Raw genomic sequence first — 21,152 nt, forward strand, 5'->3', positions numbered from 1 at the left:
GTAAATCCTTACTTGCCTCCAGGTAACCTCTGCCTCCAGATGACCCTGACATAATGCAGTCAACCCGCCAAACAAGTGAGAGCCCCTCTGTGCCAGCCCTGTGTGGGGCTCAAGTCCCGCCCGCCCCTGCAGGGCCCACAGGAGAGGCGAGCAGCCGCCAGCACCAGGTCATCGATTTACCCCTGGTGCCACCTACCCTGCGGAGAGGCTGGACCTTGGTGTCAGGTCTTTCAGTTCCCTCGTTGCCTCCAGCCCTGCCCACCCCAGGCTGGGGGTGTCCTGCGGCTGACGGAGGCCTCAGCCCGGCCCCATCCCCAGCCTCCCCGCGGTGGCTCTGGGGTCCTCAGCACCCGGCATTGTCTGGGGCGCTGAGGCCGCGGACCCTGGAGACGCAGAGGGTGGGAAGGGCACTGCTTGTCCGTTCCTCCCTCACAGCCTCTCAGCGGGACCGCCACTCCTCCATCCTCACTGTCCCTCCTGGTGTCAGGGGCCGGGGTTGAATGACCACCCGAAAGAGGCGTCTCTGGGGGTTACTGCAGATGCCCGGAGTCACATCCAGAGGGGGGCGGTGGGAGGCACCTCCCTGAGCCAGTTTCTCCTCTGCCATCCCCGCCTCACCCCTACCACGTCCTGGGACCAGGGATTAAACTAGGCTTTGCTTCAATCCGACAGGACTGTGTCCCTCCATCTGGAAACGCCCCTCTCCCCACCTCCCACCCACTCCCACTCCTCCTCCCCAGACCCACCCCCGCCCTGTGTAAGGCAGGCTTCTGGAGGCCAGGGAGCTGCCTGGCTGCTCCCTGTGTTGGTCAAACAAGGCCCACTGACCTGCTCTGGGGAGGGCCCCGGGCCCCGGAACGCAGCTTGGGGGGCCTGTGGGCAGCAGGTGGGGGCTTCCACTTGCTTGCCTCCTGCTCGCCTAGATAACTGTGCCCCCACCCCACCCGCAACTGCAGGCTCCTCCACTCCCTCTCCTCGGCCATTCCTCTGCCCAGAATGCCCTCCCTCCCCACCCCTGCCCACCTTCAAGGCCTCGCCCCAACCCCCTCCCCCTGAATTCTCCCCCAACAGAAACTCTGCACTCAGATTTCTGTGGGATCCGATTACTCAGCTGACCCTCAGCCTGGGGCTGCCTCTCTTCAGGATCTTTCTGCAGATGCTGCCTCCCTAACCTGACTTGTGGGCAGTGTAGGGGCAGAGACCACGTTTTATTTACGGGTGGAGGAAAGAGCAGGAATGTTGTAGAATCCAGCCGCAGTGCTTACAGGCCAAGGGAACTTGGCCAAGTGAGCATTCCCCTCTCATCTCAGTTTCTCATCTGTGAAATGGGGCTAAGGCCCTTGCAGGGTTGTGTGAGACAACTTTTGACAAAGGCTGACATCCCGGCAGGCACAGAGCGCGCGCAGTACTGTGGGGGTTGCTGTTCCGCACAGTTGAACAGTCCCCAGCATGTAACTGGTGCACAGTCGCGTGACTGGTTATCAAGTCACTGGAGAGAGAGGCAGGATGTGCTCCTCCCTCTGATTTTCCCGTGGGGAGAGCAGTGACATTTGGCAGAGCCTGCAAGGAGATGGGAAATGGGCAGTAATCAGGGGAGAGAAACGGAGGCAAGGATGAGAGGAGGGCGGGGAGCAGGGAGGGGAGGAAGGAGGGAAGGCAGGACGGTGGTCAAGCACAAAGGACAATGAGCGTTTTCTTGGAGGACAGGGAGGTAGGGCTGTGAACACCATGTGGACATGTCTTCTCAGTCACAGTTACAGAATTTTGAGCCGGAAAAGGGAACCTGGAGATCACAGACCACCCCTCCACCTCCCCCCAAGCCCAGGTGGAGCAGTCCAGGGCCTGGGCGAGCAGGACTAGAGATGGAGAATGTGGATAGAGAATGGCTTCCTCGGCAGGCGCTGCCTGCTACATCCTGCCCTGGGCAGCAGGGCCCCTCCTCCCACCCCCTCGCCCCTACAGCAGGCCCAAATTCTTCCCTTCTTTCCCCGAGGCTGCTCCAGCAGGGAGTTTATCTCCGTGGAAACCTTTGACGATTGTGAAGGTGCAGAAGAGATGGAAAAGGAGAGCCGTGCTCTGAGTGTAATTTATTTCCTTCTTCCCTCCTTCACACTCTCCCTCACTCCTAGTCATCAGCTTGTCCGGCCTCCTCTTCCTCTCTCCCTTCCCCCTCTCCCTCCTGTTCATGATTCTCATCTATAAGGACCTGGCCTAATCCAGGAAGCTGAGGTCCCTGGATCTGCAAAGTGGCTCAGACCCTTCCAGCCCAGCATGCGCTGGTTTCTGGTCATAATTAGGGGGCTCCTGCTGAGACCCAGAGTGACCAGGTGGGAGAGCTGGGCTGGGCCCCGCCCCCGCCCTGCCAGCGGGAATCGCAGGGTGGGCCTGGCTTAGGCCTGGGCATCCCCCGCCCTGCTAACTCTGAGGGTGCACCCCTGTCCCCTCCCTTCCAGCTCTCGAGACTTTTCCAGTTGGACGACAGTTATGAAACCTGTTCCTCCAAATCTGTTCTGGAAACGGGAGAAAGCATTCAGGGAGAAAAAGCACGTGATGAAGAGGAAACGTGAGTGTGCAAGAGGAAAGAACAGTAAGCGAATGTGTTAGCCAGTGCTTCTCTTCTCGGATTTCCAGGGCAACAAACTAAACTGGGGATGTCCACTGGCTTGCTCGCCCCTGGGGAGACGACTAGTTTCCGGGCAAAAGCAGTGCGGGCGAGGGAAGGATGCCCGAGGCCCCCTCCCCGGAGAACCGACACTCGTTCGTGACACCCGCGGCTCCTCGGCTGGGGGCGCGGAGGGCGCGGCCCACCTTTAAGCAGAAAGCAGCAAAGGGGCCTCCGAACCTGCGGACCTGCTGCCCGGGCAGGGGGCGCCAGGGCCGCCTTCCACGAGCCCGAGGACGGTCCACGCCCCGCCCGCGGAGCCCACCTATCCGGGTGACGTCCGGAGAACCTCGAGCGCAGCGGAGCCCCCGCCTGGAGGGCTCAGGGCAGGGTTTGTCAACGTTGGCACTTTTGACTTTGGGGGCCGGATAGTTCTTTGTTTGTAGGGGCTGTTCTGTGCATTGTAAGATGTTTAGCAGCATCCCTGGCCTCTGCCCACTAGATGCCAGTAACCCCCTCCCCGCCCACCTACCCATATTGTGACAATCGAAAATGCCTTCAGACGTTGCCTAATTTCTCCTGGGGCTGGGGCTGGGGGGAGATCGGTTGAGAACTCCTGTGGAGCCTTGGAGGAACCCAAGCTGCTCAAACCCGACAGGGTAGAAGACTGCACCCCCCCCCCCCCCCGCCCTGCGCTCTTCCCCCCCAGTCCCGGGAGAGTGTTCACGGGATGCTTGGGTTCCTTTGTTCCAGGACTGTGTCGTTTCCGAGCACATGGGTTACAAGTGAACTTCTGAGATATTTGTGTTATTTATCCTAGTAATCCTAGTTTTAGGATTACTGATGTTCACAGTTATTTATTTTAGGTTCTGGGTTGTTTACTTTTACGTTGTTAGATTTTTTTAGTTATTTGGTTTTAAACTAGTTCATTTTCAGATTTATTTCATTTTTGAGCGTTATATTTTCTGAATTTTTAATTTTCATAGGTTTTGAGTGATTTTCAGAGTTACTTATCCTCAGTTGTTTTCACTTATGTCGTTGCCATTGAAAATTTTTTTGTTTTGTATTTTATTTATTTCATTTTCAGAATTATTTATTTTCAGAATTGTTTAGTATTTAGTATTAGAATTACTTAGTCTATCAGTCAGGATTTAATCAAGAGAGAGACACCATACCAGTTATTTTAACAGAGAGAATTTAATATAAAGAATTGCTATTCAGTTTATTGGAGATTTTAAAAGGAAAACCAAAGTGATAATGAGACGTCATGGAGATTTTAACTGCCAGAAGCAGCTACCAGCCTGAGGGCTGAGGGAACAGAGGGAAGAGGTTGGAGGTGGCCCCGCAGGCCACCAGAGGGCTCTGGTCAGCCCTCTGAGGAGGAGGCGCTGCCTGATGGGGCAAGTGTCCCAGGAGCTCACAGGCAGCCGGGAGCTGCATGCAGAGCTCTGAGGAGGGGGCGCTGCTGGTGTCTCTGAGTAGAAGCTGGTTATGGAAGTGTTGGGAAGATGGCAGACTGCAGCTACTGGAACCAACTGTTGCTCTTGGGGTGAAGACCAGTTGCTAGGGAATGCTGACAGGAACCGCGGCACACAGGGTTCCTCTTTTCTCCTCCAGCCTCTGGTCCGTCTGCCCTATGGGCCAAGCCTGACAGGCAGCAGCCGGCAAAGGAGGCGGCCCCACACCAAGAAGCAGAGAACAGAAGGGTGGGCCGGAAGCTGAGAAATCAGAGCCAATGACCAGCATGCTGAGCTCTGGAGTTATCTGGTTTTAGAGTTAGTTTTGGATTTAGTTAGTTTTGGAATTGTTAGGGTCACTTTTTACTAGATGTGTGATCTGGCTGAGTCTTCAGTCCCCTGATTTGTTTCCGTAATTGAGTGGGTCAACAAACACTGAGAGGAGTGTCTCCTATGAGACTCGAGAAAATCACTTTAGAATTCAAGAAAAACAAAAATAAGTGTCCCACTTTGTTCATGAAGAAGCCCTTTGAATGCATGGCCAAAAAACGGCAGAGACTAAGGGACAGACTTTCAGGGAGGGGCTCCTTGGCGCAATTGTCCAGCAGAGTGTTTTTTGAAATTTTTGTTGTGGGGCCACCGTCTCATGACTCCTTTCCTAACAACAAAGTATCTTTCCTGATAGAGTGTGTTTCAAATGTGTAGACTATAGTATTTATTATTTGAACAATAAAATAAAGTTTTCCCCACATCTATAGGAAATCTTATTTCCTTCTACCTGCGTTATTTTCCAACCCACATTCTTCCATTTTGACCATAATAACATTTATTTATTTGTGTATGTATTCACTCATTTCATTCAACACCCATTTCATGAGCACACCCGTCATAAGGCACCAGGAGAGGCCAGGGAGTTATGAAGATGAGTGAGAAGCTCTCAGTCCAGTTGGGGGAGACAGATGTGGAAACAGATCATCACAACATGGTGTGACAAATACTGTGGGGACTCAGAACCCTGACACTGACTCTTGCTGATGCAGGCAGGGAAGGAGTGATGGCTGAGCTGAGTCTCCCAGAGCAAGCATTTTCTCCAGGTGAAGAAGGAGAAAGGCATTCTGGTCAAGCACATGCACAGAGGAGCCATGCATGGCGGGGAGGATGCATTGACAGAGGTCGCTGAGCCACAGGGTTCGGAAGGGCGCTAATATTAAGGACTGGCCCTGGTGCGTGACAGACGTGGCCTCTTTTGGTCCTCACAGCCAGACTGGAAGGGAGCAGGAAGCAACCTCGGGAGTCAGTGCTCTTCCTGATCTTACTGTTCCAACCACAGTTCACAAGGCCCTCTGACTTGCCATTTCTGGAATTCTCCAGTTTATTCTTGGCTTTATCCTTGGTCCATTCACTCCTTCCCACTTACCCTTGGAGGTGAGTCCTTCCCTTCTCCACCTTTTGATTCCTGCTTCTTAGACATCTGTAGGGAAGGAGGAGGGTTGAGACCAGCCAGCTGTGAAGCACAGGAGACATCGGAGGAGACAGAGAAGGGCAGAGTGGAGGAGAGCTGCTGTGGGGTCTCCTAGGGGCGTTCTGCAGACCACACGGCGAGGAGTGGGCCCCTGGCATAACCAGTCATGACCCCCTCCACCCACATTCAGCAACCATTGAAAGGGTGTGGAGATGACCTTCCCAAAGGGGGAAACCTGCTTTAGATCAAACCCACGCTTGTGAATCAACAGATTGGGATTTTTTAAAGCACACAGAGCCATCGGCTGTATTAACAGCGTTGGACATGTCTACCCAGTCAAAAGAAAGTATAGTCCTGCACGATCTATGATGGCATATTTTCACAATTTTTATGATACTAATTCATACAGTCAGTCTTGAATATAGGGTTCTCAGCAGACTTTGGTCCCTCCGATTATCTTATCAATCACAATATACACATTTCTCAATGAGAATATGTAAGAACTAGAGCTGGACAGAAGAATCTTCAGGGTTCTAACTATTAGAGTAGTCAGAAAACACATCACTTGGATCCTCTTAAACACTGTTGGCCATTGACTAGCCAGCTGCCCACTACAGAAACAGCCTGAAGCTTTCTCAATCCTTTGGACCTCATTTTCTGAAGCTACAAAAATGGCCACACTTGATGGTGCTGGCAAAGTGCAAAGTGCCCAGACCTCCCTGACCTCCCAGGAGGAACCTGTCCACAAACCTCACATCCCAGGTGGGCCACCAGAGGAACCACTTCAATACCAGCCATCACTGGTTATGTTCCTGGGTGCTGCCCCCAGGTGCTCCAGGATGGTCCACTCCGACCTTCTGCTCTGGCCAACTTACCCGAGCCCCACACTGCTGCTCTGCTTACAGGTGTCCTCTAGGGGAAATCTGGGCTCAGGGAGTCAGACTCCCACTGAGCTCGTGGTGGACTGTGGGGTGGGACAGGAACAGTGGGACAATTCTCATAAAGCCATAGATGCACAGTGAGTCCCCAGCGGACACTGCATCCCCTGCTCTGAAGCCTGGACACATTGCTCACTCAGGAAGTAGTGGTGAATTTTTTAGACTTTAAAACCGGGGGTGGAGGGGGAAAGGGTGGATCTTCTGTGAGTGAAATTTGTGTCATCTTTCCATTTGAGTAAATGGAAAAGAATCCAAAACCATCAGATACAATCCTCCAGCCTTCTTTTACGAGTTGTTCAAATTACGCATGGCTTTATAACGCCCACTAGAGGGACTCAGATTTCAACCTGTTGCTGAGGATTGGGAATGCTGTACCCCAAATGACAGTGCCCCAGCTGAGCAGCTGCACTAAAAGCAGCCCTGGATCTGTAAAATCTGGGGGACATCTGAGTGCATACTAAACACGAGCCGTGCATTATGAAATAATTAGAAAAGTTAGAATCCTCTAAACCAGCATTTCCCAGAGTATATTTTACAGAATAGGCAGAACAGTGTAAGAGTTCAATGAGTTAATCCCACAACAACAAAATTATCTAATAATAAATACATTAAAAAAATACTACATGTCCTGTTTCTCCCATGGTTGATCCCAATTAGTAGATTAAAGGATCTGAGAACTCTTGCAGGGAGGAAGTCTATATGCTTTCTTTAAATTCATCATTTCCCAAACTTATTTGACCACAGGACCCTTTTCCTTGTGGAATATAATTTCTCATGTGTATTAATAAGGGGAAAGACTAAACTGCTGTAACAAAGATATCCAACAATGTAGTGACTTAAAGAATATTTCTGTCTCATGCAACAGCTCAGGTTCGGTATACACGCTGCTCTGCTCCACGCAATCATTTGGGGTCCCAGGTTTCTTCCTGCCAGTTCCACCATCCCCTAAAACATTGTCTTTGTCTACATAGTGGAAAGCAGATCTCAGAACATCCAATTTCTAGCTCACATTTTTCATTATCAGACAGTCCAACATTTAAAACTTTGATACTATCCAGTGTTGGAGAAGATATAGGAAGACCAGTATTCTCATACGCTATTGGTGAGAGTGTAAGTTAGTACTAGCTTTTTAGAAGACAATTTGCAATAGCTACCAAAAACTTAAAATATGAATACGATTTGATGCAGCAATTCTACTTAACTAGGAAATTATTTTAATGATATACAAATGAACAAAGATATGTATGTGCAGGTGTCCATTTTAACATTACTTTTAATGGGAAAAGAAGTAGTGGGAGATGGGGAACACCCAAATGTCTGTAGTAGTGTTAAAATTTATCCCCAAATTGATCCTCCTCCCTTCAAAGAGTGGAGTCAAATTACCCTCCCTGTGAGTGTAGGCTGTACTCATGACTCCAGTAAATAGAATGTGGTGGAAGTGATGGTAATACACTTTCAAAACTGGGTTATAATAAGCATTTTGGCTTCTTCCTCATTCCCTCTTGGATTACTCATGGTGGAAGAAGCCAGCTACCATGTTGAGCGGACACTGAAGCAGCCTTCTGGAGAGACCCCTGTGGCAGGAACTGAAGCCTCTCCCCAAGAGGCCTGTGAATGAGCCACCTTGGAAGTAGATTCTCCAGCCCTTCGCATGGCCTCAGCTCCAGCCGATGACTTGGCTGAAACCTCTTGAGAGACCCGGAGCCAGATGAACTCAGCTAAGCTGCTCTTGAATTCATTACCAGAGGACCATGAGATAATAAATGTTCTTGTTTATCCTACTAAGTTTTGGAGTCATTTGTTAAGCAACAACAGAAACAAATATAATATTAAATAATAAAAAGCTGGTTAATAAAGTATTGTACTGACATACGAAAGAACTCTATGCAACTGGTAAAAATAATATCTTCTACTTGAGATGTAGAAAGGTAGAAAGAGTACCATCCCCACACCTGCAAGATAAAAAAATTCTGGAAAATATACAAATTAACAACTTTTCCTGAACTCATGAGAGAGCTGAGTTCAACCCTCAGGCAACCATCTAACTGAAATCGAAAGAAAGAGATGGGGCTCCAGCACTTGCCTACCTGGGGCAGGCACTGCTACACGCTGGCAGGGAGAATTCAGCTAAAATTGTTAATGGCCCAATGTGGCCTGCAAGAGACAATAGAAACCCTGGGGACCACAGATATAAGGAAAATTTGCATCCACTTGCAGACTTCTCTCCAATGATCTCACTGGGCACCCACACGAAAAAAAAGATTAGCAAGTCCTGAGAAAGGCTCCTTCCTGGCACAGACCTGGGGGAGGGGAATATCAGTTGCTCCAGGAAAGGTATGCAACTATGCTCAGATGCTATTGCCCCATCTCTCCGACAGAGCAAAAACAGACCCAGCTGCTGGAGGAAGGGCAAGAAACACTTACAGCCTTAGGGGGCTGGTAAATCCACCTGCAGCTCGGGAAAGATAACAGAATAAAAACCAAACTTCTGATCCTGGAGAGGGGCAGGAATAGCTGTTGGGCCCAGAACTACTGCTGAAAGAGGGACAGAAACACTTTGAAGGTCACACCCCACAAGACCCAGGGACATAGTGCCTACAAGACCGAGAGGCAACAGAACAGAGCACCCTACCCCTCAGCCACCACCACCACCCCCAGGCTAACAAGCATAGACTAATAAGCAACAGTGGAATACTGCCGGGAGAGCTACGAGAACATGGAGAGAGACTCCGCATACTGCAGGGAAGACCTAAAGCTGAGGGTGGAGCAGAGATTGAGAAAAACATTTGGGCAAACAAGGCCATACCCTTAGCACAGGTAACACTTGAGGAATTTGAAGTGTGTGGTATACTTAGGGTAACTATAGCAACAACAAACCCAAGGATCTACGCAAAGGAATGAAGACTGCAAGAAATAGTAATCACGTGAGTAAGTATGAAAGCTTTTTCCCCTTATTATTTATATCTCTTTAAAAGATAATTGACTGTTTAAATAAAAAATAATAACAGTATGTTGTGGAGTTTATAACATACGCAGAATTAAAATGCATGAAAATGATGAAACAGAGACCAGGAGGGAAGAAATTGGAGTGTACAGTTGTAAAGGTTCTTATATTATGTGTGAAGTGGTATAAAATCATTTAAAGGTACACTATATTACCTTAAAGATATATACTATAAACTCTAAAGCAAACACTAAAATAATGTGACAGAGTAACAACTAACAAGCCAACAAATTAGATAAAATAGAATTTTTAAAACACAACTAATCCAAGAGTTGGCAGGGAAAAAGAAATGAAACCAAGAACAGATAGAAAAAATAGAAAACAATTGTCAAGATGGTAGATATAAACATAACCATATCAATAATCATATGGCCTAAACACCCCAATTAAAATGGAATGATTGTCAAATTGGATATTAAAAAAAAAAGATCACCCTGTGGCCTACAAGAAACCCGCTTTAGGTATAAAGACACAAATAGATTAAAAGTAAAAGAATGGAAAAAGATATACCATGCTAATACTAATCAAAAGAAAGCCAGAATGACTATTGTTGACCTTAAACAAATAGCCAGTTATATCTCCAGCAAAAATGGGTTTATTCAGGATCAGCAAAGAATTGCAATTCGTGGTATGTAACCATGGCAAGCCATGTGCAAGTTCCCTGCGAGAAGGGGAAGAAAAACTCTTTAATAGAGGGGAAGAGGAAGTTGGGAGGGCTATTGTAAACAAAGAGTTCAGAGGTGTACTGGCTTTTCATTGGCTGGGTTGTGACAGTCTCTCATTGGCTGAGCTTCTTACCAGTCAAGAAGAGAAAGTCTTTTTTCCTGTTGAGCTCTGCTATCACCATTGGGCATAAAAACTCCCACTTTTGGCCTCTGGACTCCAATTTAATGAGGTTTCTGTTTCCTAATTTTCACACTATGTTAATATAAAACAAAGTGAGTCTCAGAACAAGAATATGACCAAAAATAAAGATAATTTAAAAATGATAAAGTGGTTAATCCTTCAAGAGGACATACCAATCCTTAATGTTTACATTTCAATAACAAAGCTTCAGAATACACAAAGCAAAAACAGAACTGCAAGAAGAAATAGACAAATCCACAATTATAGTCAGATATTTCAACTCCTCTTTTGCAAGAACTGATAAAAGAAAATTCGTAAGAATATAGAATACTTGAACAACACTATCAACCAATTTAACCTAATTAACATTTATAGAACTGAATCCAACAGCAGAAGAATACACATATTCTTCTTAAGTGCACACAGATCATTTAACAAGACAGACCATTGTTATTGGCTGAATTGTGTCCCCCTGTGTTTTGTCAGCCTCATCCTATTGATAGTGATACGATCAGCTAAGAATGCCTGAGGCCCTTTTGGGGCTGTATTATTCATAGGGAGCCCCTCACAGACACTTCCCCTGGAACCAGTGTTGTGGCTGGACGGGCCTTTGTGCTTCTTATTATGATTGCAGGATGCACTTCAGCAAAAAACCATCAGGGAACTTTGAGGAACAGGATTTATTACTCATAAGTCCTGGACAGTGCACAGCATGCCTGAGGCCCACACAATGAGGTCATGGGTAGAAAGAGAGAGACAGAGCAAGAAGGGAGAAGCCAAAAGAATGTTGAAGAAGAACAAAGTTGGAAGGCTAACAATACCTGGTTTCAAGATTTATTATAAAGCCACAGCAATCAAGGCAATTTGATCCCGACATAAATATAGAAAATTATATCAATGGAACAGAATAGACCCATATATACATGGCCAGCTGATATTCAACAAAGGTACAAAAGCAATAAAGTGAAGAAAGGATAATCTTTTCAACAATTGGTGTTGAAACCATCAGTTATCCATATGCAAAGCAATGAACTTTGATCCATATCTAAAACCATATACAATTCTCAATAAGATTAATAGATTTCTCATCAGAGACCATTGAAGCCAGAGGCAATGAGATGATATATTTAAAGTGCTAAAAAAAAAAAAAGACTGTCAACCAAGAATTCTGTATCCACAAAACTATCCTTCAAAACTGAAGGAGAAATTAAGACATTCTGGATTTTAAAAATTGAGATAATTTATCACCAGCAAAACTTCCCTACAAGAAATATTAAAAGGAGTCCTTCAGACAGAAATGATAGGTTACTAGAGAGTAACTCGAATCCACATGAAGAAATAAAGAGCACCAATGAACATAACTACATAGGTAAATGTAAAAGACATTATGAATATATTTTTTGTTTGTCTCACTCAACTCTGGCTGCTATAACAAATTACCATAGACTGGATGGTTTTAACAACAGAAATATATTTCTCACAGTTCTGGTGGCTTGGAAGTCTAAGATCAGGTTGCCAGCATGGTCAGGTTCTGGTGAGGACCTGCTTCCTGGCTTACAAACAGCTGCCTTCTCTCTGTATCTTCACCTGGTGAAGAGCAGAGAGAGGGCTAGCTCTCTTCCTCTTCTTATAAGAACACTAATCCCATTGGGGGGCTCCACCTAATTACCTCCCAAAGGCCCCACCTCCAAATACCACCACATTAGAGCTTCAATATATGAATTTTGGAGGAACACAAACATTCAGTCTACAGCATTGTTTGTAACTGTGTTTTCTTTTACCTGATATAAAAGACAACTGCATAAAGCAATTATTATAAGCACATGTAAATCCATGATGATGAGTGTACAATGTATAAAGATGTAATTTGTATGACAATAGCAGCAAAAAGTGGGGGGAGGCAATGGAACTATGTAGAGGCAAAGTGTTTATATACTACTGAAATTAAAGTGGTATTAATCCCAACTAGATTGTTTTTGTTTTGCTGAGATGTTAACTGTAATCTTCAGGGAACCATTAAGAAAATAACTGTTTTTAAAAAAAGCACAAATGGAAGGACAAGGGAAGTAAAATTGTATACCAGAAGATATCTATTTAACACATAAAAAGACAATAATGGCGAAACGAAGAACAAAAAAGACTAGAAACAAGGAGCAAAATGGTAGGCATAAATCCTGCCTTATCAATAATTACATTAAATATAAATGGGTTAAACACTCCAATTAAAATGCAGATATCGGCAAAATCAGTTAAAAAAAAGATCTCACTAAATGCTGTCTACAAGAGACACGCTTTAAATTCAAAGACACAAATACGTTGAAAGTAAAAAGGTGGGGGCCGGCCCCCTGGCTTGGTGGTTAAGTGCGCGCGCTCCGATGCTGGTGGCCCGGGTTCGGATCCTGGGCGCGCACCAAGGCACCACTTCTCCGTCCATCCTGAGGCCGAGTCCCACATACAGCAACTAGAAGGATGTGCAGCTATGACATACAACTATCTACTGGGGCTTTGGGGGAAAAAATAAATAAATAAAATCTTTAAAAAAAGAAAGTAAAAAGGTGGGAAAAGACATACCATGAACAGCATAACCAAATGAGAGCTGGAGAAGCTATAGTAATATTAGACAGAAAAGATTTAAAACAAAAACTGTTACTAGAGACAAAGAAAGACATTTTATAATCATAAAAGTGTGATTCTATCAAGAATATATAAAAATCATTAACACATAGGAGCCTAACAACAGAGCCCAAAAATACATGAAGCAAAAATTGACAGAACTGAAGGAGGAAATAGACAGTACAATAACAATAATTGGAATCTTCAACACTCCACTTTCAATAATGGATTAAAAAAAACTAGACAAAAGACCAAGCATGAAATATTCTTGAACAACACCTTAGACTAACTAGAACTAACAGACATCTGTGGAACACTCCATCCCCAACAAAAGCAGAATACACATTCTTCTCAAATGCACATACAACATTCTCCAGGATAGATTATATGTTAGGCCAAAAAACAAGTCTCAATAAATTTGAAAGAAATGAAATCATAAGTATGTTCTCCAACCATAATGGAATGAAATTAGAAATCATAACAGAAGGAAATTTGGGAAATTCAGAAATATGTAGAAATTAAACCACAAACTCCTAAATAACTGATGGGTCAAAGAAGAAATCATGATGGGAATTAGAAAATAACTTGGGATGAATGAAAATGAAAGCACAACATACCAAAACTTATGGGATGCATCTGAAACAGTGCTTAGAGGCTCCAGCTCTTCTGAAACACCCAACTCTAGCATCTCTTCTCTAGTCAAAGGCAGGAGTCCTGAAAAACAGCCTCAAGACTCTGATCCTCTAAGCACCTGCTCAGGAGATTGTTTCCAGACATACTCCAGTAAATGTTGCCTGGATCAATGGATGAGCCTTCTCTTTCAAAGCCACAGGGCCCTTACCATGTGTCAGGCTAACCCCTGCTTCCACATACAACTTGTCCCTTCATGGGGGCCTTCAGTGGCTTCCATGTCCTCTTTGGTCGAGGCTGGACTCCTCTGTCTGACTTTTTTGGCCTCTCCAAAATGGCACTAACTTGACTTTCAACCATGTTCCCCACTGCTCTCCAGTACCCTTAGGTCAGGCCTGTCACCACTCAAGAGACTTTGCTCCCTGTGGTCCTGCAGAAAGGGCACAGGCTTCAGGGCTAGACAGGCCATGATGCAAATCTTAGCCTGTTGTGTGATGTTGAGTGGTTCAGTTTCCACATAATAAAATGGGGATTTACAAAAATCTGCCTTGTAGAGGTGCCATATGCATTACACAGTGTCGGGCACATAGTAGGGATTCCTTATATGGAAACTGTTAGTGTTATTATTATTGTTATTGCTATTCTCCAACTATCCAAATCCTCTATGACCTTCAAAGTCTCTCCAAGGTCCAACCACGATGAAGTCATTTCTCACTATTCCTTTCCTCATCTAGGGTGGCTTTAATCAGAAAGCAATTGATTAGTCACTCCCTGGCTATTATTGTATATCAATAAATGTTGTTTCTCAACCAGGCAGTAAGCAACCCGAAAGGATATATTATATTCTAGTCTAGGAGGCCTCTTCAGTGTAGTACAGCATAGTGCTTAAAATCCTAGACTCTCAAGCCAGACTGAATTCATAGCCTAGCTTCTTCATTTGTTACCTAAGTGATTCTAGACAAGTCACTTGACCTCTCTGTGCTCAGTTTCCCCATCTGTGAAATGGGACAGCAATAATAACAAGTGCCCACATATAGTGGCTGTGGGGCTTAAATGTAAGAAGAAGAGTGTCTGGCACATAGTATCTGCTTAATTATTGTCTGTTGAATAAATTGACTCAAAGACCAGAATATTAGGCAAGTAGTTGCTGAAATTATGTACACCAGCACAAGTTAATCTCCTTCCACCATAAAAATTCAATTTGGAAACACACTACTTGCTTTGGTAGGTTTGCTTGATTAGAGTGTTTAGAGCAACATACTGAGACAAAACAGTTGTAGCCAAAGTTGTCTTTCAGGAAATGATTTGAGACTAAGCTGAAAGCCCTAAACCCAGTAATCAGGAGGGTATCCTAATATACTGCCTAAATAGAAATGTAAATGTGAGTCACTCGGACTCACAGGCCTGAGAGATAGACTATCATTGTTTTGTCTAATTAGTAGAGGAAGGAAATAAAACCTGAAAAGGTTGCCTTTCAAACATTTTTTTGTGTTCCAGGAATTTTTGGTTTGTAAAATCACCTGGGAGTAGGCATTATTACCCCCATGATACAGCAGAAGAAACCGAGGCTCAGAGATGTTACTCAAGGTCGTGGTTACAGCTGATGAGTTGGCAGGTCAAATTCAAACCCAGATCTCCCTGACTCCAAGCTCATGTTCCTCCCGCTCCTCAGGTGAGGCCCAGGTGAGGTGACCACGGGCATCCAGCCTCAGACTTTCTGTGAATACACACAGAGATAGACAGTGCTCCAGCTCCTGAGTTTGAAGACTCCTGCCTACCCTCATGACTGAGGGACTGGTCTTCTCCTGGCTGAGAAGAGTCTCTGGGTTTACAGAAATGTACTCAAGATCTTAGAGGAAAATGGAGACCCAACTTAAGAGAGAAGGAAGCTGGCATGGCCCCAGATCCACCACCTCTTGTTAAGAAAATATCTCAGATGCCCTTCACCTTGGGCGTCCCCCATCCCCGCCCCTCACAAACTCTACAGGCAGAGTTGAAAGTGTCTGCTTTCACACAAGGGCCACTTGTGGTTTTCCTCCCTGCTCAGTGCACCACTTGGGAGGGCCTTTCAGCCACTTCTCATTATGTAAGTTATTTCAGTTTCTTTGCCACAAGTGAATGAGGGCCAAAGAGAGGTGTCTTCTCTGTTCCCGGAGCCTGCCCTGGAATTAGCCTCGTGCCACTCAGAAGACGCAGCTGTGCTGAGCGTAGCGTGGGGCAGCAGCATAGCCAGCCCTTGGCGAGGCAGCGGCTCTCCTTCCCTGGCTCCCCAGTCATGGCCTGGCAGCGCTTTGCAATGGGGGTGCTCTTCATGTCCCTGGCAGGTGAGTGGCACACATGACTTGCCATAGTGACTCTGCCACGTCTGGTTCTATTAAGTTTAATGCCTTCTAGTGCGCTGACCAAGATGAGGCAGGACAGCCTGAAGACAGCTATAGTCGCTTCAGCTACTGTGGGTAATCGGCTTGGGAACGTCTGCTCCTTATTACCGTACGCACGTGGAGCACATCTTCATCTTTTTCCGAGAGCTTTCACTGTTTGGACTTGTTTCCATGAGTCAGGCAGAGTAGGTGTCAACCCCAGAAGACAGTGACACTGTCCCTGGTTCCCAAATGGACTCCGGGCACCTTATCGGGGAGAGTTTGTAGAAATCACTTAGGTTTAAGAGATGGAGAACTGAGCCAGGGCTTGGAAATGGGGGTCTTGCTACATTGTCTGGGAAAACACATCATGTCTTGCTTTTCTTGTTTTTCTCAAACGGAAATGCTGTCTTTATATTATATAAATGGTGAATCGTGAAGATGAGTCAGATATGGTCTGACAAATTGTGCCATTTCAGAAAGGTGTAAGGCCGGGCATCGAAGATTTTTTAAAAATTACCGTTATACTTCAGATCAGAGAGGTTGTCTGGGAAACTGAGCTTTTAATGATTGTTTTATGTCCCTACTCCATGCTTTCACCAAGAACATTTTCTCCCTAGGACATTGAGCCTTCTTGTGTGCTGTCGTCAAGTTTGGTGATTAATTCAAGATTCTTTCTAGAATCGCTGAACTGAACATGTGCGGGGACTGGCTCTGTCAACATGGCCCTGTTCATGTGCTCAAATAGGGGACGCAGTGGCACTTGACTATAATACGAATTGTTATGAAAGTTGGGTGAAGGGTCAGGCCAGCTGTTCTAATCCAGGCTGTCTTTCCTTGTGCCACACTTTCAGAATTAGAGTTTCACATTCTTTTGGAAGCAAAAAGGGAAGTCCTCGTTATATTTAGCACGGAAGCTAATAAAAAAGCAAAAGATCTCATTCTGGCAATAACCCTGGGGGACCTGTGTGTGAGCGCCAGTTCAATGGCTGACAGATGCCTGGTAGATTCAGGAATGCAATGAGCGCTCAATAAATGCAAGAGCAGGTGGAGAGGAAATGCCTACATTGCCCTTTTCTCTCTGAGCTGCAAATTCTCAGAGGTGAGCTGAGCAAATGAAGCATGCAAAGGTGCTGGAAAAGGTACCCATTTTCCAGATGAAGGTACTGAGGCAGGTGAAGGAATTGCTCATGATCACTCAGCTGCAGCCCTGAGATTTACATGCAGGAAGTCTGGCTTCGGGGTCCATGGTCTGCACTACTGCACTACACAGCCCTGCATACAGCAGTTCAAGAAACACTTGTTGAATTGAAGCAAAAACCATTAGACATTTTGCTAGGAGAGAGAGCTTCTAGGTAAACTAGCTGTGTAATCTTTATCCAGTCACTTTGCTTCCCTGGTCTCAAATTCCTCCCCTATAAAATGAGAAGATTTAAGTTTGTATCCGTTAATTTTAAGTTCAGCTGCACATGAGAGAAAAGCCCTCAAAGAACAGTGAGTTAAACAAGGTAAATGTTTGTTTCTCTCATGTGAAAACAAGTCCAGAGGAATTTAGACCAGGTCTGGTGGGGGTGCTTATTATCATGGACCCACCATTCCATGGTAGTGACTTCTACCTGCAAGGTCTCCTCATTGGTTCTAGATGTCTGCTGGAGCTCCAGCCATCACACAAAAGTTGCAAGCTGGTTACAGGAGGAAAATGGAAAGGCAGTAGAGAGACCACGTAGGTCATTGAGCTCCCCTTAAGCAGCCTTCCCAGGAGGCACACATAGCCCTACCCCTTCTACTGCTTTGGCTCAAACTCAGTCACATGTTCTCACCCAGCTGGAAAGGCAGCTTAGACCCAGAATTCTTTATTCCAGGCAGCAAGTGCTCAGCTTAAACTCATGGTTCTGTTACTAAGGAAAAAGGGGAGATTGGATTTTGGCATAGTCAGCCAGTAGTCTCTGCCACAGGACTGGAGCCCCTTCAGGTCGAGGGTTCTCTTTGAATCTCAAGTCCCACAGGAAACTAACAGAAGTAGGATTTACATCTTTTTGCTAGAAGGTCTAAGGTTAACCTGTGAAACTGTGTGCAGAATCTTGCTAAGGGCCTACCCCTGCCACTCCACACATCTAAAAACAGTCTTCCTGCTGCGCCCAGATGGGGCTGCTTCTGCTGCCCAGGGAGGTGCCAGAGAAAGTGCTTGGAGGCTAAACTCATTCCCTGCCCCTGGATGTGGCCACAGGGCTCCATTTACTCCCCAACTGCGTTCCTTAGAGCTCTGCAGACAAAGCGTAGCCTCCAACACCTCCCAGGCCTGCTCCCTGCTGGGTCCCCACCTCACCCCCCCTTCCCCACACCCTCCTTATGTTCCGTCATGCTGACCCTCTTGCTCTTCTCCAGACATACCAGGCTCTGAAGCCTCGTGCCTTTGCACATCGTCTTCCTCCTGCCTGGGATACCATTTACTCCTTGTCAGCCTGAAGAATTTCTCCTTGTTTTGGAATCCCCTACCCCACCCCACCCCATAGCACTCAGGGCCTACCTCCATAATAACACTTGTCCCCTTGAGGAGTGTGGTCCATTTCTGTGTCTGCCTCCCAAGGCTTTTGAGCCCCTGAGAACAAAGACCTACCCCCAGTGCCTGGCATGGAGCTTGGCTCAGAGGAGGCTCTCACATATCTGTTGACTTGGGTGTGGCAGGGAACCAGACAGAGTCTATCTGGAAGGGGCCGACTGTAGGAAAATACCTAGAAAAGCCCAGTGTTGTCACTGACATTCCCAGGGTCTGGCCGATGAGTCACCTCTCTGTTCCTCCTGGGGGTTATGGGGGAACCAAAACCTTTTCATGCCTCTTCCTGCAGCTCACCACCTAGAGGACTTCAAGCAATGGGTCAAGGCCCTGGGGTACCAGTTTGCTGAGTCTCCTGAATCCTGGAGAGGAGATGCTGGGGCACAGGGTTGAGGACTTGGCAAATCAGTGTGCAGACTCCAGGACTCTGTTCTTTTGAGGAGAGGAAGGGTCGAGACAGATTCTGGCTATACCCTGCCCTTGCTTCTACGCACTGTCTTCTTTGTGGGTCTCAGACAGACCCATGAACTTGACTAAACCTCTATGGGGCCAAAGTTCCCATTTAAAAACTGTGACCCAATTTTGATGAAGATTGGTCATATATGTGTGGTTATATACGTAGATTTTGTAAAAGAGAATATTTCTCAGAGTATTATTTCCATTGAGTACCTAACACATGAACTTTCTGGGACATATTACAATGCACAGCATACCTACCCATCAGTTTTCCAACTAACCACTGCCCACCTTTTATATCCCACACCCCTACAGGGAGATGGAGAGAGGAGGGGAGGGCCAGAGAGGAGAAGGAGAAGAATATTAGAAAGTATTTCCCAGACTGGTTCAATCTGTAACACACTCTGACCAATTTTTGGTCCAGCCACCTGCCAGCCCAGCCTTCTGTCCACCAGGAAGTCAGGTACCATATTAAGACACCATGACTGCCATCACCTCCCGGCACCCCACGAACACTTCCTACACACCAAGCAGACCTTGACGGGGTACCATGAGGCTTCTTGTCCTGTTTGGATGCTGTGCTTTCATGAATGACCAGTGTGCTTTTTTCTCCTTATTTGAGTTCATTCATCGCTGCTGAGAAAGGCACTCTAATCGCATTATGAGGAAGCTACCTCCTTTAAAAGGGTGTGTTACTCAACTGAGGAAATTCTACTTAGTTGAGAAGATTGGCTTTAGCTCATAAGCACAAGCTGTACACAGTGGGATTTTATCAAGGATCTAATGATCTCCCCAGGAGGCAAGTGGTTTCCTGTCTCCCAGAGTTCTCTGCACAAGATACAAGATATTCCTGGAAACCACATCTGGGGGTGAATTCTTTCCATAGTAATAGTATGAACTTACAACAGGAACTTGGGGTTCCTGTTGGGTTCTTGAACAAGGAAACAGCAACTCAGGTTTAGCCCAAATGCATTGTGCAAATTAATCATTGACAACTGTCAACCTTCAATAATAATCTTGAAAGGAAAAATCTTACTCCAAGCTCTACAATGTGGTCATAAAGGTTCCATGTATAATGCTTTTACGAAGGCTTACAAAGCAAACCTACAGCCCATAAAATCTGCAACTCTCAAGTAGCATACATTTCAGTTATCCAAATGAACATTTTAGCTGCAAAAAAGACTCTTTAATAGTAGTCTCAAGTAACTTAATGTCATTAATAATGTCTTTTTTTTTTTTTTTTTTTGGTGAGGAAGATTAGCCCTGAGCTAACATCTGTTGCCAATCTTCATCTTTTTGCTGAGGAAGATTGGCCCTGGGCTAACATCCATGCCCATCCTCCTCTACTTTATATGTGGGACGCCTGCCACAGCATGGCTTGATAAGTGTTGTGTAGGTCTATGCCCGGGTTCCGAACGTGCAAACCCTGGGCTGCTGAAGTGGAGCACACGAACTTAACCACTATGCCACTGGGCCAGCCCCAATAATAAATCTTTTTTAAAGGTTATCCAAGGCTATTTGAACTAATATTTTTGTTTTTCCCATTTGGCAAGCCAGCTGTGCAGAAATAATTCATAAGTGTTACTTCTGGGTTTAAAGTTAGAACTTTTCTTTGGGAAAATAATCACTATTTTAGCACACAAGCCTTTGAAATCCTCACCAAGGACCACCACTATGAGAGTTTGGTGAATTGGGGTCACTGGAGGGGCACTCTACTCTTCTCTCCTCTGCTATTGTCTCTTCTCTCACCGTTCTTCCCAGTGGCACACCACCTCCACCTGTCCCCAAATCCAAGGGCAGGTGTTGGTTCAGACAGGGGATCAAGTCCCAGCTCCAAAATTCACTAGTGGTGTGATTAAGGTCAAGTGGATGGAATTTTCTAAATCTGAGTGTCCTCCTCTGAAAGATGGATAAAGACAGTACTCATTAGAGGGTTTTTGAGAGGAGTTGATGGAACATGACGCTTGACCTGAGGCCTGTCATGTAGTAAGTGTCTAGCAACTTAGAGTTTTTAGTGTTATTATTCTGGGAAAGGTAACCACTTGGAAATATATTGAAAGAAAGAGGGAGATAGTACAGGAGTTTATGGATGATTTTGATGAGATATGAACTTCATGACTCTATAAACACCAGCATAGAGTGACCTCCCATCCCTCCACCCCATGTTCTCCAAGTCACTGCCCAGCACCAGGAAGCTAGGAAGCTCCAGCTCCAGCTAGTGTAAATACAG

General features: G+C 45.9%; 2 protein-coding genes across 12 annotated transcripts in view; both read left to right on the plus strand.

Moving 5' to 3' along the window:
* Positions 1-3,272, plus strand: part of MCF2L2 (MCF.2 cell line derived transforming sequence-like 2) — a 239,218-nt gene extending 235,946 nt beyond the window's left edge. For 8 of the 10 annotated variants that reach the window (XM_087439950.1, XM_087439947.1, XM_087439955.1 and 5 more), the window contains one exon: positions 2,454-3,272. In XM_087439950.1, coding sequence (XP_087296076.1) covers positions 2,454-2,488 — 35 coding nt within the window. In that variant the 3' untranslated portion in view covers positions 2,489-3,272. Of the gene's footprint in view, positions 1-22; positions 1,129-1,993; positions 2,083-2,453 lie in introns of those variants that run through there. The other 2 variants (XM_087439957.1, XM_087439948.1) reach the window with 2 other exon arrangements.
* Positions 3,273-15,682: 12,410 nt separating this feature from the next.
* Positions 15,683-21,152, plus strand: part of LAMP3 (lysosome associated membrane protein 3) — a 33,567-nt gene continuing 28,097 nt past the window's right edge. For both annotated transcript variants that reach the window (XM_014783150.2, XM_087439441.1), the window contains exon 1: positions 15,683-15,876. In XM_014783150.2, the coding sequence (XP_014638636.1) occupies positions 15,828-15,876 (49 nt within the window). In that variant the 5' untranslated portion in view covers positions 15,683-15,827. The remainder of the gene's footprint in view (positions 15,877-21,152) is intronic.

The sequence above is a fragment of the Ceratotherium simum genome, chromosome 15 (assembly GCF_057802395.1).
Source record: "Ceratotherium simum simum isolate JZ-2026a chromosome 15, ASM5780239v1, whole genome shotgun sequence".
Taxonomy (NCBI): Eukaryota; Metazoa; Chordata; class Mammalia; order Perissodactyla; family Rhinocerotidae; genus Ceratotherium; species Ceratotherium simum.